General features: G+C 35.4%; 1 protein-coding gene across 1 annotated transcript in view; it reads left to right on the top strand.

Moving 5' to 3' along the window:
- LOC150090922 (ubiquitin-conjugating enzyme E2 A) overlaps nucleotides 1–19955 on the top strand; it is a 67219-nt gene that overhangs the window by 39947 nt on the left and 7317 nt on the right. Inside the window, exon 3 of the mRNA XM_090380681.1 lies at nucleotides 11841–11956. Within this exon, the coding sequence (XP_090236807.1) occupies nucleotides 11841–11956 (116 nt within the window). The remainder of the gene's footprint in view (nucleotides 1–11840; nucleotides 11957–19955) is intronic.

Below are 19955 nucleotides of genomic sequence, written 5' to 3'. Positions count from 1 at the left end.
ATAGTTTTAATAAATTTAAGGAAGAATTAGACATTATTAGAGAATATGGATAGGTGATGTGGAAAGTTTTTTTTTTTTTTTGCTGATGCTATGCAAGGTTGCTTCTTTGCATCATTTGTTAACACTAATACCAAAATTTGTAGAATCTAGTGCCTTTATGTTTGGCAAGTTTGCTACAGTTTCAGAAAGAAGACATCACTGATTCATATTTTTCTTTATGAAGTGCAGCAGTTGGTTTGACCATTTTCAATGGTAAAACTACTGTATACCACCAGGTTCTCTACTATGGGAAGCCAAAGAAGTGGCCCACCAGCTTGTTTGGTATGGTTGTTAAAGATCACATGGGGGGGACCATTCAACAATCTGGTGGGAGGGGCCAAAATTTATAGTTTCACTATATTTAGTAAAACTAAATATAGTGAAACTGCCATTGTGTATCATTTGCAAGTCTGAAGAAATTCAAGTATTCTTAAGAAATTTAGACATTGATGCTTTTGAAATAGGAAACTTACTGTGAAGGAACATCAAGTTAATAGTGAAATATAAACTGAAATTATGCTTTTACCTGAAAAGAAAATATTCGACTGTTTGTTCTCTAAAGACATTACGTTGCACAAAGAAATCATATTAAATAAGATGATAGATATGATCACTTCCATTCCAAGACCTTCTAGGTACTTAAAGTGAAACAAATCTAGGTGGTAGATGACTCTCATCAACTGGTGCGATATATACCACTTTACTTATTGGAGGCTCAAAGTGGTTGAGACCCATGTTTAGTCTCTAGAGCAAAGTTTCCGGCATTCCCCCACCTTCTCCCGCAACCCATGCATGATACTACTAGTAATAATACTAACTAGTACCAATATAAAATTAATAATACTAATATATATTATTAATATAAAATAGCATTAATAATACAATACTATAATATAATACTAATATGTATTAATACTAACTACCTGGTAGATGATTGTCATCAACTGGTGCAGTATCACCACTTTGCTTATTGCAGCGAAACCCATGTTTAGTCACCAGAGCAAAGCTTCCGGAAACCACTCCCTTCCCATATCCTTCAGCCTATGCATGGTACTAAGTACTATAGGTTTTGATACATTTTGTGTTTGGGGGTTTCATAAAAAAAAAAAAAAAAAGAACACATGTTAAAAATCAGAAAAACATTTACCTGATTCCTCCAAAGCATGGTAACAGAACTTTAAACCATAGATACCTGAGTAAACTCATTCTTGTGAGATGCACAATTTAATATGTTGAAAGAAGCTAACTGAAAGTACCTAAGTCTTATCGGAGATGATGCATAGATCATGATGATAAAACAAATAAATTACCATATTTAAAATAAAACTGGAAAAAAAGAAAGGAACAAAACATACCAGAAATTCAAAGTGATATCCATAGGGATAGGACCCTTAACTTTCCCAAAAATATGGTTAAAATGGTAAATAAATGTGTTTTGGTGAAATCAGAAAAATGTCTGATTTTTTTACACATGGATTCATTTCACTTTACATGCCTGTCATGTCTTGAAACAGATGCTTTTGCTGAGGTCATTGGGTGATTTATTAAGTTTACAAGATTATAGGGATTATCCATAATCTACATTTTGTCTGTGTGCAATGTGCTGAAAGGTTTAAGAGAGATAATTAGCTGCTACTTTATCAGTGGACATTAAAATCAATTTGGTATTGGATGAGAGGAAACTTCTCCAATTAGAGAATGAAGTCGGGAATAAAAGACATGTTTAGCATTAGGCTTTCTTTCTTCCTAAATAAATAATCCTCATTTGGAGGTCAGAAATATCCAACAGTAGCTACAATTTTGAAAGCTAGGTCTTGCACTCTCCCATGGTAGTACAGACATAGAATGGTCTTCTTGTTCTAACAGAGTTGCAACTGATGATAAAATAAACTTTAAATGGAAGTTAAATGCAAGACTAATAGATAGCAATACTAGAACTTGTATCTGTTAATTGCCAAGATTAGCAAAGAAAGGATATAACAACTATCTTTGAAAGGTCACTGTTATATCCTTTGTATGCATATCCTTTTTTATGTAGTTATTATATCCTTTGTATTTGTAATTCTCAGTTTAAGAAAAAAGTAGCCCAGAAAGCAAAGGAATTGGAGGAAACAAAAGTGACTCAAATGGAAAATGCAAAAGAAGATGGCAAAAACAAGAACAAAATGTTGCTCTTGAAATTCAGTTGAAAGATGCAAATAAAGGTGTAGAAGTTCAAGCATGAGTATTGGATATATTTATAGATGAGGTTAAACAGCTGCTTAAGGAAAGTAATTGCAGAAAAATTTTGATGGAGCCAGTTATGACTGAAAGAGTTATGAAAGCCAATGAAATAAAAAAGCCCATGAGGTATCACAAACTAAACTAGAAACTAAAGAAAAGGAAAGATACTGTACAATTACTAACTACTTCACTAATTACAAAAGTTAAGCTTTGTTTATGTAGATTTAGTTGAGAACAAGTCATTCAAGCTTGCTGCTAGTCTCACTTGGAAGACAGTTATTCTAGTGAGCACTCACAGGTATCTAAATGCATTTTATATTAGTTGGTACATGGATATGAAGAAATAGATGCTGTTTTAAAAAGATAATTAAAAATTATTCTTTTTTTTTTTTCTATATGAGGATCTTTTTAGATATTCTTCAAAAAGAGATGAATAAGCAGGACACATTTAGGGGAGGGGGGGGATAAACCTGGGGTTGTAGTCCTAAACTCTAGTTGCAGTGGGAAAGGGTAAAGTTCACTTATTGCAATTTACTTCTGTTCAAGCAATTTAGGGACACAAAATTGTGTTTAACTTGGGCTCCAACAGTGTTTAAATTGGTTCTATGAATAAGAAAAAAGAATGGGAAAAAAAAGCTCAGTTAAGAAATGGATGTTAGATTTACAGATGAAGATTTACATGCAGAAGTTCTTTTTTGCTTCTTAAAGAAGTTCTGTATTCAGACAATCCCAATACAAAATGTATTTAAAAATGTCTCCACAAAGTTTTGATACATGTTGATTCTAGTCACTTCTTCAATTCAATGCTTTGACACTTTAATGTGGGGCTTTATCAGCAGTAATAAAATTGTAAATAAGAGTGTAATACCTTGCTACAGGAAACAGTGCAGAACTTGGCAGCAATTTTTTTGTTCCAAAAGCTGCTATTTCTAAATTAAACAAAACATTTTTCTATAAAACTAGAGTTTTATTAAGTGTTCTATGAAGTTATAATATTAGTAATTAATTGATGAGAAGGTAACTGTATTTCTTTCTCTTAAGTTAATCATGGAAAAGGGAACAAAATTTAATTAGTTTCAAGAAAAAAATAGAATATGCTTGAAATGTAATACATTTGCAATTGAAGTATGTTATTAGATATTTAAACATTACTTAATAAGAAAGAGTTCAGTCAGTATCACATTTTTAGTGCATTTTTCAGTGGTCCCTGGAAAGCTTTTAAAATCAATCATAACCTCCCCTTCCCCTGATTACAGAAATCTATTCATATAAAAAAGTATATTTTGCATATTATTTTAGAATGAAAAGTCAGATTGAGACCAAATTTTCAACCTATATTCTGTCCTTGTGAAAATTTCAGGTCATTATGATTTCACAGCCCTCATTCCTTCCTCCCCCCCTTCAAAAATCGGCATAAATGAAAGTATGTTTTCACAATAATTGGCAAGAAAAATGTTGATTGCAAAAACATTTTGTCATATACTGTATTACGTTGGCCCCTGGGATAGTTCTAAGTTCAATTATAGAAATATTGCTATAAATTTGGAACAGGAGCTCTGATCCATTTCAAAATTTCAGTACTTTCTCAGAAGTATTTTAGGAATCTTTGTACAAAGCTGTTCAGCTTTTTATACTGAGAGCTATGTCCATTATGGATCAAGTGATCAAAATTCATTGATCACTGAGTACATGTTTATAGTGGCTATTGTTTTTATGGAATTTTAAATTGTGCTTATCGGGATATTTATATTTTAGCAGCATATGGATATTTTTTTTTTTTTTTTTTTTTTTTTTATAAAATGTCATCAGTACAACAATCCCCATTGCAAGTATAAAATTTATTTCAACTCTTATTATTTTTATTATTTATTTGTTTTTTTTATTAATTAATAATTTTTTTTCGGCTGATGCAGCAGGGCCTTTGGTATGCTTGTACCATATGGCTAAAATACTAAAATCATGTCATATTATTATTATTATTAGCCATATGGTGCAAGGAAGCCTGAGGCTTATGCTGCACCAGCCAAAAAAAATTCCCAGGTTACTCTGAGAGAGAGAGAGAAGTAGAAAGGAATCACCAAAAAAAGAGAAGAATGATGATATCCAGGTTATAACTAATATGACACTCATTCAGTGGAATGCAACATAAATTAATAAAAATGGCTACTCTAATTGAGGCAAAATGAACAAGTCAGTCCACTCTCTGTTAGGAAATATGACAGCAGAAGATTCAAGTTTTTGTAAACATGGTTGACCAACTTTACATGATAATGTAAGCAAAGTAGAGAGAAGACAAACTCCAGTGATATATTATAAAATTAATTTAACTGCTTTTGACATATGGTCTTTAAGAGTTACTTGCCATTCTTGGAAAACCTAGCTGTTTTCCAAGATTGTATTATGAATTTTGAGTGCAGTTTCCTTCATTGTGGCGCCTCCGTAGCCAGGTGGGAAGGAGCAGCAGTGTGTAGCACACGCTTCTTGATTAGACCGGGGTTCGAGCCCATCACCACCAAATACGGAGGATGCGGAAAGGTCAAGGAATGACCACCGCATATCCCGGAGCAATATGGCCTTAGTTGCTAATGCTCCTAAAAACCAAATAACAACAACAACAAATCCTTCATTGTGACACTATATAAAGAGATTTTTGTTACTAAAATAAATATCATAGTTTAATGACATGAACATTTAGCATTAATGATATTAAAATTCAAATTGGTTTTTAGGTTATTAATTGCTATTATCAGATCACATTTTGAACATATATTATCTCTTAAGTTTTGTTTTTATTTTGATCAAGTGTAACTGTATCAACATGCTTGGGGCTTATGTGAGCATGTTGATACAATTGGAAGTTCATGGAGGGTCTCATTGCTTGACTGAAGATATTTACATTTCACTCATTGCCAAAATACCACAGTATCATCTAGTCCCACTCCTGTGCCTTGCTTGAACTTTAATATGCTGTCTATATAGCGTTGAACAGTTTTCTTTGCACTGTTAGATATTCCTGTTTTCTGAATTGTGCTCTCATCTTAAGGTTTTAAAATTTAAAGGTTCTGTTATTCAACATCTACTCTTATAAAATATTGTTTAAAATTACTAAATTTTCCTGGTGTTCTCTGACTGTCTTTTCTAATCTTTCATATTTAAAGACTAAATGCACAAGGCATAATTCCATATGGGTTTAAATTAACTTTATAATATTGGTATAGATACACCATAGTTAACCCATAAAATTAAACTACGTATGTAGTGTAAAAGCATCGTCTTAATTTCATCTCATATTGTGGCTACCTTCACAATGAGATACCAGGTATTGCACTACTTTGAATAAGTAACGCTTCTCTGGTAGAGAAAACTACTGTTACTTATTCTCAGTGGGCACCACCACCCAGACAGCATCGTTTCAAGGCTTGTTGGCCTATCGTGTAAAAACGATGCTTTTACACTACGTACGTACTTTAATTTTATGGGTTAGCTATGGTGTATCTACACCGATATTATATACACTTTCATATAGAGGGATTTCATTTTGCTCACAAAACTGACTTGTGAAAGGAAAATAAAACTTCTTGATATAGCCTTCAGGCTTGTTGGATATTCTTTCGTATGACTAGTGAGAGTCTAAAACACTGATTAAACTGATATTTAGGTGGTACTTATGAGTCAAACCGACCAAATTTTGTTGAAATCTGGCTGTTCTGCAACACCAAAATCCTCTGCTTATAACTTCAAGACAGTGGGGACTGTTAGCAGCTCTGTCCATAACCCCCCCCCACCCCATGTGCAAGTTCTGAAACACTGCATCTGGTATACTGGAGAAGAACACCCAGATGTGAACCAACATATACAGGGGTCGCACCACACAATGGAATACTGCACCTCTCTGTCACTGGTGAAGTACCACCACTTTGCTTATTGGAGGCTTGGTGTGGTGAAATCCATCTTTAGTCTTCAGAGCAAAGCTTGAGCAACCCCCATTTCTTCCATCATGCCATATGCTTGATGTCTTTTGAGGTTATGATGGGCATCAATGGCAAGATTCAATCTTTCTTACATCCCAAGGATGCAGCTCTAAAACAATGTTCCCAGACTGGTTGCTATATAGTCCACCAAACTAAATCTGTTGGTAACTCTAGGAGGGATTCAGATCCCCCCTGTGTGTTGGTAACTCTAGGAGGGATCCAGATCCCTCCTAGAGTTACCAACAGATTCAGTTTATGATCTCACTGTCTCTACCCTGCCAGATAGTGACTGGAGAGAGTCCGAGTAGTGTAAATGCAAATAGTGACTGGAGGGAGTCTGAGTAGTGTATATGCAGAGATATTGACTGGAGGGAGTCCGAGTAGTGTATATGCAGAGGACATTGTTGAGGCTATGTCTATTTATGGGTATATTTATGTCAAGGAGCTGGGTATATTCTTGCTGTGTGTATGCCATATCCAAAAATTTCATTACTTCATACATGTCCCTCCCTCTACTTTTACTTTATATACTGAATGCATCATGAATAGACAAACTAATAGAATTAGCTCTTCTGCAAAAAGATCTAAATGCCTCAAACATTTCCTCATTCATTTCACCAGTGTAAGTGGTCTCAGTTTCAATCTGAGTTATGTCCATTTCCACTTAAAGCCTGCCAAGTCCCACTTACTTTTTCTGACAGAATCAATTATCAGTTGCCTCAACCGCTGCTCACGTCAGTTAGCCTAATTATTTGCTGTACAGTTCTTTTCACTTCAGAGGTGGTACTTGAGCATTTGTCCATCTGATATTCCTTGTCAAAAACTTAGTAATTTGGAATCTCTTTGGAAAGGCTGTTGTTAGACCACACTTGTGCTGTGTTCAAATATAGAGACCGCACCTAAAGAAAGAAAGTGTTCTTCTTGAAAGGTCCAAAGACGCACCTAAAGAAAGACATTGTTCTTCTTGAAAGGTCCAAAGACGGATAACTTGCCTGGTGAGATCGGCAAAATGGCATCTCCATATGAGTAAAGACTTCGAATATATGGGTTGCAGAGCTTGGAAACTAGGCACCTTAGAGGAGACTTGATTGATGTGTTTAAGGCTCTGAGAGGCATAAGTAAAATGAATAAGGATGAAATTTTCACGGTTATAAATGTTTCTAGAACTAGGGACCATGATTTCAAGTTACGGGGGAGTTATTTAGACTGGATTGCAGGAAGTTTTATTTTGGCCAGCGAGTTATAAATTACTGGAATAAGTTACCTACATGGGTGGTAGAGGCTGACAGTCTGGGGAAATTCAAAGGTCAGCTGGATAATTGCCTAAAGGTGGAGGGAAATACATAGGTTGTCCATTTCCTTTTCTCTTATTAATTTTTATTATTGTTATTTTTAAAATTTTCTTATTATTATTAATTTGTTTTTATTCTTATTATTTATTTTATGTATTTTTTGTTATTTTATTATTATTATTTATATTTTTATTTTTTGGCTGGTGTAGCATAAGCCATAGGCTTCCTTGCATCATGTGGCCATTACTAATACTAATCTCTTCTTGATCTTCTCTGGCTTAAAATCTCTGCATTCATTCAATTTCATCCGTTGCCTTTATCGTTTTCCTAACATTAGTAATACGTGGGAATACGTCGACTTCCTTCCTCAGAAAATGTACTTTCTACAGTCCAACTTTCCTAATTGTGAGGTACTTTTCCTTGGAAATTTTAATGTTCACAAGTCCAGATAGCTTCACTTTTGTGAAGCTATCTGGACATTTGAGGTGACCTCACACAGATTGCTCATTTACCTACCAGAATCACATGCCCAGCACCTATGATATTTTTCTCCCAAACAGCCCTTCAAAGCACACGGTTTATGTAATGCTCAAAGCACTTCAATTCCCAACTTGGTGATTGTCTCTTCTCTGATGGAGCCTTTCTCTTGAAACCATTCTCTGCTTTGGGTTGTTTGGCATTACAAGAATGCAAAATGGGATGATCTGCTAGACTTATATTTTTCTTTTCCTTGGGTGGATTAGTTTTAAATCTTCCTATGTTGATGTTTGCTTAGATTGTATCAATGAAATTATTCTTGTAGGAATGAAATCCTTTATTTCACACTCCACAATAAATTCGAGTTAGCATTTCTTGACAAATTTTTATGGGTAAGGAGATCATGAAGCTTTAATTTTTGCAGTATCTGTACTTTGTAAGGATGGAAATTTTAAGTCCTGGTGCAATATTCATCATACTCCAATTGGATAAGTTCAACAACAGTACATACTGATGTGCAGAACGCTTTGAACTCAGTATGCAAGTGGTCCCTAACAGCTGTGATTTTTTCTGATATACAGGCACTTCTTATTTCACCTAGAGGCTTCTTTTTTGAATGAGAACCAGTTTCTTCATAATTACATGCCCATGCTTTGATGCAGTAGTTTTTAAACTTTTTCGAGTCACCACCCCCTTGGTTCCATTATTCCCTTCCCCCAGTCCTATGCCCCCCCTCGTAAATTTTTAATGCGAGGAATGGGCTTGATGACATAATACCAGTTTCTCACTGTCTGGTTTAAACTTGCTTAGAAGGAGTCTTAAATCACCAGATTATCATTCAGTATCTGGAGTTGATTTCTTTGCTTGGAGGTAAGTTGGATGACCACACTAAAACCATGTTCTACTAAATATGAAGTTCGGAATGCAATAAGTAAATTTTTAACCACTGTCCATAGTGCAGGATAGTGATCAGAAATTTTCTTCTCTAACCAAAACTTTTGCTAAGATTTCTTAAACTTTGGTTTCAGCTCAATATCATTTTGTAACTCGATTAATTCTTCCTCTAAGTCTAATACCCCAACTTCCTCAATATCTAAAAATGGATTCATAACCCAATCTGGAATTTCTATCGAAAGAAAATCCTTAAATCGTTCAGACATATCTTTATGCAGCGTATCCAAATGTTCACAAAAGACTCGCAGATCATCATCCTGTATCCCACCAATCTTCACTAGCTCAGACAGAGAGGGAAATTGATATAGCTTGTGATGACCTATACTGCGCTTGAATAAAACTAACTTTGAAATAAAAGTGGATACTGCAGATTTGGCCTTAAGGCCAAATTAAGTAATAAGTTGATATAATTTCCTTGCAACTGTAAATTCATTTCATTGAACTTTGCAAATAGTTTGGACAAATATGCAATATCATGCCTAATACCTTTAAGTTTATCACTGAGAAAAGCATCCATCTTTCTCTTCAAAAAACTCCACAACAGAGTCAAAAAGGTTATAAAAGCATCTTATCCAGTTGCCTTTTGATAGCCAATGGACTTCAGTATGAAGCAACAAACATTGAAAATCTTCACCATTCTCAAAAAAAGCTCCTGGAATAGTCTATTGTTGAGTGCATGGGCTATGATTTTATTAACACCAGTAATGACTTGTGAAGGTGATCACTGAGGTTTTTTGCAACCAGATGTTGGCGATGAATGGTATAATTTTTTTCAAGTATGCAACACAAGCACGGTAACGTCCAGTCATTGATGGAGCTCCATCCGTCGCAACAGCAAATATGTTAGCAAGTGGAATTTTCTTGTCTTTAAAGAACTGCTGAACAACACAAAATATTGGCTCACATTTAGTATCTGTTTCTAACTGCCTTTCATACAATAACTCTTGAACTAAACTTTCATCTTTTATAAAATGCACATATACTAGAAGCAAAGATTCATTACCTGGCAAAGTTGACCAATCTAGCTGTAATAATAATAATAATGCAAATTCTGTAGTCCTTAGTGTGCTGCACAATATATCTTTCACATTCTCAGCCATTTCATCTCTACATCTTTAAACTGAATTGTTGCTTAGAGGAATACTCTTAATTACTTTATGTGGTGACTTATGTAAAACAGTACTCAGAAACTCACTGCTGGTAAGTTCTTCACCAATTGTATGTGGCTTTCCAGACTTGACAATCAACAATGAAATATTGTATGATGCATGCAAACCATCAGTTTTTGGTTGTGAGGCATTAAAAAATATACTTGCCGGTGTTGGCCACTTTTTCAGTTTAACACGAAGTGAGTGAGAAAAAATGTTGAATTCTCGTCTGCTATGTCAGGACGAAGTTCCTGAAAATGCTGTACTCAGATGAGGGTGTGCGTGATTTTCACTTAGAATTTGAGAATGGAATCTTGTCAGTTCTGCACACCATTCGTGTGACATCCTGTGTAATTACTTAACAAATATTTGTGCTATGCACTAACCTGAACAATAGTAAATAAGTGACCAACACACTCGGGGAGGTCTGGCCTCAAATGCCACCCCTTTCTTCTTTGCTACCCCTCTAGATAAACCTCCCCAGAGGTGGTACCACCCACTTTGGGAACTACTGCTTTAATGGCATGAACAGACAGTACCAAATCTTGACACTAATGCTTAAAGTGAATGCAGAATAAATGTCGAGCAGCCTCATAACTATCATTGGTTTTGTAAAATGCCGTTACGGCAAAAGCACGTTGGACACCACTCCACTGGTCGATGGTTACTAAATAGCATGATGTGGACAAGAGTGTGTTGGATGATGCAATTCTCTCCCCCACACTGGTTTTTAAAATTGCCCGTTTCCCTGCCCCACCCTGTACTATGCTTGCTTTTTGGAACCTTTGATATTTTTTGCATGCTGTTAACAAGAATGAATAAAATAAAAAGATTTTATAATATACACGTAAGTTAGTTATAATCCAGTTTAATACAAATATATACTAACAAAATCAGTAGCTTTTGAGACACGTCCGTGCAACAACAGTGACGCATGATTAACGTGCCTCACTCAGCTCGTTGTATTTTTGTATTTAATTTGTCAGTTGACAAAGAGACACGCGTCTCGAAAGCTACTGATTTTGTTAGTATATATTTGTATTAAACTGGATTATAACTAACTTACGTGTATATTATAAACTATGGACCCAGTACTCCAGGCCCATTCGTTACTAAAAAGATTTTATTAAATTAAACTAAACATATCTTGAGTATTATCAACATGATAAAGTTGTATTAGCATAATACTGTCATTAATGAAATTTATTAGTACAATTTTCAACACACAAAAGAAACTGATTACTATACAGCAAGAAAAGTGGACAAAGTGTTCAATATAAAAAAAAAAAAAGAAATTGAGGAGAGCATACAACAACAATAAATGGTTAGATGCTAAGTTGTAAAAAGCAGCCTTTCTACCTTCACGGCTTTGATATAAATAAACAAACATCATGTGCACCAGAAACAATTTCTATGAAGTAAACAAACTACATCATAAATGATTCTTAGAATTTAGTTTTTGTCAACCCTTCCCCAAAAACAAAAGTTAAGAGGAAAGAGGGTTATATCCAGATTTATTTCTTCTTGGGACCTTTAAAAAAAAAGTGATAAGTGGAAAGCATTTTAAGTGGGGTTCTACAGAAGTTAAAAAATGGAACTTGATAGGATAGTGCTATAATCAGGATTTTTATAACGGGAGGTTAATATGTGTGATCTTATTTTTGTTACTTAAAGTTAATTTTATAAAATATAGTGAATATGAAATTTGAAATACACCTTTGGATGTGTATTTGTAGACCTCATGATACACCTTTTGAAGATGGAACTTTTAAACTAACACTGGAATTTACAGAAGAATATCCAAATAAGCCACCAACAGTAAGATTTGTTTCAAAGATGTTCCATCCAAATGGTAAGTATAAATATGAGCTCTTTGCCCCCACCCATAAAAAATACTATACAAGCTTGGCCATTTGTCAGTTTGCTAAAATTTAAATCTTGAAATCAGTTTCATTCCCATATTACTTTATTAATATTATATTTACAAGGTGATATTTAAAGTAATTGTTCAAGCACTTTAAATTTCATCCGTTTTTAGATAAGCAACTTACTTCTCAGCGAATTGCGTCTTTTCTTGGCAAATTGATATAGGTCACACCCTATATATTGTTGTATAGTAGTAGTATTGTTTTTTAAAATTCCAGTTTGTATTATTATTATTAGTACGCTAAATTTATATATCATGAATTATTATGATTTACTTATTTTGCTAATTCACAATCTGCAAAATCTGCAAAACAGAAGTGGCATTTTAATTTTTATTGAAATCCAGAAGGAAGTGAGTACATTACAAAAAAGATGAATGAGTATTATGCTGAGAGAAACATGCAGTAAAGTGAAAAGAATTACTTTTATTTATTCTTAATTAATTAGTAATTGATAAATAGTTAATTAGTTATTTTTACTTCTGTTAATCACAAAAATGCAAAATTTCAGTTAAGAAAAAAATGAATGTGCCTGAAAAATGCACTGTCTAATTTGTTCATTAAAAATTAAAAAATTTATTTTGTTGCATAATTAGAGGAAGGTTTGTAAAAGATTTTTAACTTTGAATATTCTAATGATATTTCTTGGTATTAGTAGTAAACAATGCAAGAAGGCAAGGTTATACTGCATCAGCCAAGAAAAAAAAACCTTCTCCATTTAATTTTATCATCCCCTCCAATAGTTTATCTAGTTCTTCCTTAAATTTACTTAAGCTATCCACTTCCACAACAACAACAGAGCAAACTTTCACATATCTATTCTGCAACCATCCTTTGTCAGTTTTCAATTTATGCTTCCTCATGTGCATAGTCTGAGCAAGAGGAAGAATCCTATCAGCATTCACCTTGGTCAGTCCATTCAAACCCACATTAGTCAGATCACCTTGAAGGTTCCTAATCTCCAGAATCTGCAATTTACAGAACTGAAGCCTTTCATGGTAACAGCATCCCATTGTTTTCCTCACCAATCTTGTTGCCCTTCTCTGTACCCATTCCAGCAGCTCTATATCTTTTCTAAAATGGGGTTGCCAGACTTGTATGTAGTACTCAAGATGTAGCTTGACCATTATCTTAAACAATGGGATTATCACTGCTAGCAAAATTCCTGTATATATATCATTGACAAAACCCCCACAAACTGTCCTGGCAGCCTGTCTGCATTGCTCAGAGGACTTCATATCTGATTGCACGATTACCCCCCAGGTCTTTTTCATTTTCCACTACCCTGAGTGTAGTGCCACACAGTTGATGTTACTGTGGGGTTACTACTACTACTAATATGTAGTACTTTGCATTTGCCAAGGTTAAACTTCAATTGCCATTTCTCAGCCCATCTGCCTAGTTTTTCCTAGATCCTATTGCAGTAGCATACTGTCATTAGCCATATGCCTTCATCAGTATCATTAATAAATATAGAAAGTAACAATGGGCCCAGCACAAAACCCTGCAGGATTACACTAATAACATTAGTCCACAAAGAGCAGTGTCCATTGATAACCACACTGTCTTCCACTCAATCGTTATATTATCCATAGCAGTAACTTGCCCTTAATGCCACACTTCTCGAATTTGTACAGCAGTCTTTAATGTGAAACAATATCAAAAGCTTTCCTGAAATCCAAATATATGATATCAAAATTATTTTTTTTCCATCCAGTTCCATTGTGACTGCATTGGTGTATCCAATCAAATTTGTTATATCACCCCTTAACGAACCCATGCTGTGTCTCAAGTATAACTGCAGTCCTGTATAGATTGTCTTGCATTACTTCTTTAACCAGTGACTCCATTATTTTCCCTGGAACAGAAGTTAAGCTAAAAGGTCTAACTACTTGTTTCACCTTTTGATCTTCCTTTGTGAATTGGGGATACATTTGCACATCTCCAGTCTGCAGGGACTTCTGAATCCAGAGATGCTCTCATAATTTTGGCTAAGGATTTGCTTACCTCCTTTGCTGCTCCATTAATATAATTTGGATAGATTCCATCCACCCAGGTGCCTTTCTTATGTTTAACTTCAACAATTTCTCTTCCACTTTCCTGTCAGTTATTACAAATTCATTTAGTTCTCTGTTATAATTTGATAAATTTGTGATATCCACTTCCCTAAGGAATTCCTAATGCGTGAATTCCTCGTACATCCTGGGTATAACCTCCATGCACAAGCACACTGGGTGACCACCCAGGTATGGGTTGAGGTGTGGTGCTCACACCACATGGAGGAATGCCACCCCTCTGTGTTACCAAGCAATACTAGGTGGTAGATGACACTCATCAACCGGTGCAATACCACCACTTTGCTTATTGGAGGCTTGAAGTGGAAACCAGGTTTAGTCTCCAGAGCTAACTTCCGGTCACATCTTCCCCATCTCTTCCATCATGCAGTATGACTGATGACTTTTGAGGTTATGATGAACATCATGGTGAGATCCAATCTTCCTTACATTTCAAGGGTACAGCTCTAAAGCGGTGTTTGCAGGCTGGCCACTAGTTAGTACACTGGACCGAACCTATTGGTAACTTCCAGATCAGCTAGTGTATAATCTTGCTACCTCTACTCTGCCAGATAGTGACTGGAGGGAGTCCGAGTAGTGTGTATACAGGGGAGGGGGCATTGTCAAGGCCACGTTATGTCAAGGATCTGGGTATATTCTTACCATGTGTATGCCATATCCAAAAATTTCATTACTTCATACAGCATGTCCCCCCCACCCCCAACTTTTCCTTACTATTGAATACACCATGAATTGTCAAACTAATAGAGTAAGCTTATCTGCAAAAAGATCTAAACATCCCAAACACTTCCTACTTCATTTTATAAATATACATGGTCTCAATTCTAATCTCAACGATGTCCATTTCCACTATCAGTCTGCCAATGTACTTTTTCTGACAGAATCTGTTATCTGTTGATTCAACTACTGCTCATCTCAGTTGCCCAAATTAATCACTGTATGATTCCTTTTGCCTCAAAGGTGGTACTTGTGCATATGTTCATTCTGATATTCCCTGTCAGAGACTTGGTAATTTGGAATCTCCTCTTTTCGATCTTCTCTGCTTAAAATCTCTCTCTACCTCATTGTGTCAAATTCATCTGTTGTCTCTACCGTTCTCCCAACTCCACTAAACACTTGGAGCTCTTTGACTTTCTCCAGTCCAACTTTCCTAACAGTGAAGTAATTTTCCTTGGTGATTTTAATGTTCACAACTCCAACTGGCTTCCGTTTTCTAGTCATACCGACCCAGCTGGTCGAGATGCTGAGGCTTTTGCAATTTCTAATAACCTTGTACAGATTGTTCATTTACCTACAAGAATACCTTGACAATCCCAATCATACAGCCAGCACGCTTGATCTTTTTCTCACAAACAACCATTCTAAGTACACGGTTGAAGTGAGTGGTCCTTTAGGTACCTCAGATCACAACTTGGTGATTGTCTCTTCTCCAATGGAGCCTTTATCTCATTGCTATTCCCAACCTCGTATTGTTTGGCATTACAAGAATGCAAAATGAGATGACCTGCGAGATTTATTTTTCTTGGTAAGATTACTGTTTCAAAACTTCTGATGGTAACGTTTTCTCAGATCGTATCAATGAAATTATCCTTGTAGGAATGGAATCCTTTATCCCACACTCCACTTTAAAATCTCGTCCTTTATCTAAATCTTGGTTTTCCAATAAATGTGCTAAGGCTGTTCAAGAGAAGAACATTGCATATCGTAATTGGCTTGTTTCCAATTCTTCAGTTTCATTTTCTGCCTACACACAAGCTCGCAATAATTGTAAACTGGTCATTAATCAGTCCAAACTAGATTTTGAACAGGCCAAGAGTAGAAAACTTGCTTCTTGCCCTAATGGTAGCCCGAGCACCTTGGTCTCTTGTCAAAGCTATTGGCTACAACTTTTGCCCATCTTTGCTCCTACCTCTGTCAAAACCAAATTGTTCTGTTGACACTTCAGCCAAGGATAAAGCGGACCTGATAGCATCCCATTTTTCTTCCAACTCGTGTATTAATGATCTTGGTAAAAAACACCTCCCGCCATACCCAATACACTCCATTCAATGCCTCCTGTGGTCTTCCATCAAAAGGATGTCAGATGGATTTTGACGAATCTCGGTGCTAAGCAAGCTCCTGGTTTTGATGGTATTTCTCCACTTGTTCTCAAAACCTGTGCTCCTGAACAGGTTTTGTTTCCTTTTGTCCTTTGTCACCTTTTTTTCACTTTCTTATTCCAAAGGTGTTTTTCCTTCTGCTTGGAAATTTGCTCATATCCAGTCAGGCAGTTCCTAAAAAGGGTGACAAGTCCCTCCCATCCAACTATAGTCTCATTGCAATTACTTCTATTCTTTCTAAAGTAATGGAGAAATCAATTAACTGCCAACTCTTAAACTACCTAGAAACCTTCCATCTGATCAATGATCACCAGTATGGATTCCGTCAGTGTCGATCCACTGGTGATATTCTGGCTTATGTTACCCATATATGGACAAATTCAATGGAAAAGTTTTGTGAAACACAAGCAGTTGCTCTTGAAATCTCAAAGGCTTTCGATCATATTTGGCATAAAGGTCTTCTAAACAAGCTTTTATCTTATGGTTTGCCTAAAAATGGAATTACCTGTTTTTTGTAATTGGTTATCCAGTTTTCTCTCTGATCACTCACTGAGGGTGATGGTAGATGGCTCTCTGTCTTCTAACTTCTCCGCTAATGCTTGTGTCCCCCAAGGTTTAGTTCTTTCCCACACTCTTTTCCTCTTGTATATTAATGACCTTCTTCCATTGACTGGAAATCCTATCCATAGTTTTGCCAACGATAGCACATTGCATTCCACTTTCCATTTTGAGAAACCTTGCCCTGCTCAATCAGCTTCAAATTCTCAATATGCCACTAGGTAATATGCCACTGGGGTAAAGACAACTTAGTTGAATTCAATCCTTCTAAAAGCCAGTCTTGTCTTATATCTCGCAAAAAGGATTCTTCTGCTCCTATGCTTATCTTTGGTGACACTCTGATTTCTAGGCAAAATGATATCTCTTTTGGGGATTGCCCTGACTTATAATCTCTCTTGGCACAAGCACATTACAAATATTGCTTCCTCTGCATCTAAATAACTAGGTTTTCCCTTTCACTCTCAGCATTACTTTTCTTCCAAACAGCTGTTTCTTAGGCTTCTAGATTCCATTCAGAAGAAGGCAGTTAGGTTAATTAATGACTCCTCTCTAACAGAGTCTCTCCACTCTCTGTCTCATAGACGTACTGTTTCTGCTGCATGCCTTTTCTACATATACTGTACTTCCATGGGCACTGTTCTTCTGAATTGGTTTCTATAATTCCCACTCTCTTTCAAAACAGTCCAAACACGTACTGCCACCAGCCAACATCCATTTACTGTCCAACTTCAAACTCACAGAACCAACTTTTCATCTTCCTCTTTTATTCATTCAACTGCCGTTTTCTGGAACAACCTTTCTTCACATGTATTTCCTGAAAATTACAGTCTACAGAAGTTCAAGTCTGATGTCAACAAATATCTTCTTTCGTCTCCTCAACCTCCAACCGAAGCACGTTGCTAAGTACTATAGGTTCTAATACCTCTCGTGCTTGGGGTTTTCATAAAAAAAAATACTTATTCAATTTGTTAGCAACCTGAGCAGGAACAACAGTTGAACCATCAATATAAAGTGGAGCGATATGATTAATCTCCTGCCTTCTAGTGTTTACATAAGTAAAAAATCTTTGCTGTTTTTCTTTGCCGAAGACTTCTTATAATCTGTCTTAGCTTGCCTAACATGCTTTGTGACTTGATTGCAGACTATATCTATCATAGGCTTCTGTGTCGCCTGATAATTTATATACATCCCATGCATATTTCCTCTCTGCCATGTATGTCATTAGTTCATATAACAACCATTTAGATTGTTATAGTCTTGAATTGCATACCTATTGGAATGCAATTAATCCTAGCAGTAAAAACCACCAGCTAGTTGATCCCAGTCAGGTTGGTCCAGAAACTCCCATCTTGTCAAAGCAAAAGCCGAGTGGTGTTCGGGCCGGGCTCCCTCACCCAACAGGGTTCTCTTTCTGAGTTTCCACAGGTTACAGGGCACACCAAAACTCAGGGATCCAATGCCCATATCCTGGAACCAGGATATGGGCATTGGATCTCAATGATGCTAATCTGAAAGCCCAGCAGCATCACTGGTTGGTCATCTCACTATGTATGGGTGGCCATGTTGAGGGGGGTATAATAAGTGTATTCAGTCAGGTGATGATTACTTTGAATAAAAATAAAACCATTTTTGAACTCCTTCACTTTGTGTTCTTTTTATTGCACCAGTCCAGGAACTTTATTGCTTCACTTCACTTACTCTCACACACACACACACACACACACGTACGTGCCCATTGTCTTCTTCATGTCCATCATCCACACGTAACAGCTCAATTTCCAACAGATGTATTTTTATGAAATTTTATATTTGGGTATTTTAAAAATTTTAAGCTATTCTAAATTTCATAGAAATTTGGAAATTATTTCTTTTTTTTTTATTCAATTTCTGTGTAAAACAAGAAATTCATAGATTACGTGTAGTTTTAATGCAGTATTGTTATCATTAGACAGTCTTTGCATGCTTCACACACACACACACAGTCCCCCTTTTTTTTTTGTTTTTCATGCTTTGTTCTTTGCATAAGTAACATATCACATATATGTATATATGTGATATGTTACATATTTATAGTAGACGAGAGGAAAACAACCATTATATAGTTGCAATTAAACTGAATGGTTTAAGTTTAGAGAACATAAAACTATAGAGTTTTATTAAATATTCTATAAATTTATACTCTTAGTAATTAATTGATAGAAGATAACTATATTTACTTTTCACTTCTGTTAATAAAAAAAAAAAAAAAAAGAAATGAATGCACCTGAAATGTAACGCATTGAATACATTATTCAACTTATACTTCTAGAGTGAATTGGTAGAGGACAGATTTGGTGCTGGTGTATACCAGCAATTAATCTGTCCTCTGCCAATATATTTGCATTCACATACCATACTTAGTAGTGAGGAAATCAGTAAAATACGCCTGTATTGTTATTAGAATTATTGCTGGAGTAGGGTAATTCAGATATATATATATATGTAATGCACATGGTTAAGTGTAGCATAATTTTAATGATTATGGATAACCATTATTCATGCCACTTTATTAGGTGGAACCCAAATGGATGTGGCTCCCTTTTTTTTTTTTTTTTTTTTTTTTTTCATACCCTGATCTACTTTTGTTCTTCTTTCCACTAGCTCTTAAGTTATTCTTTTAACTGGCTCTGAGCCTTGCAAATGGCCAGTTCACCATTTGGAGATGACATCTCTTTGAAAGTAGTGCAGTACCAGGGCCACTTGTTGAAAGGCAAGTTTGTTCTGTTGTGAGAATTAAGATTATTGGATGATCTTTGCAATTTAAATCTTGCTGGCTGCAAACATCCTATAAAGAGAGAAATTTCATCTGGATTTGTAAATACAAATGTGATTGTTGATACAAGTTTTGGATTCCTTTCTTAATGTTTCTGGATCATTTGTAAAACTGTATATTTAAAAAAAAAAAAAAAATATGCTGGATTTTAGAGAACTCCATGTTGAGGTGCTGGATTTTAGAGCTTATTGTAGCTATAATAGTGAAAACATTTTAAAAATTACAAAATCTTTTAAAGGCTTAGCCTCCAGACTGTAGTAATCATCCATTACTATCATTATGGTAATAATGATAAAAATAAATAAAATAAATGGTAAAAATCAGCATTTATTTAATTTTTCTTTATTTTAAATTGGCCTTTTGAGCACTGAAAAACTCTGAG

The sequence above is a fragment of the Mastigoproctus giganteus genome, chromosome 1 (assembly GCF_048544385.1).
Source record: "Mastigoproctus giganteus isolate SK-2022 chromosome 1, ASM4854438v1, whole genome shotgun sequence".
Classification (NCBI taxonomy): Eukaryota; Metazoa; Arthropoda; class Arachnida; order Uropygi; family Thelyphonidae; genus Mastigoproctus; species Mastigoproctus giganteus.
Note: the sequence above shows the minus strand (reverse complement) of the source record. Positions and strands in the feature narration are given on the sequence as shown.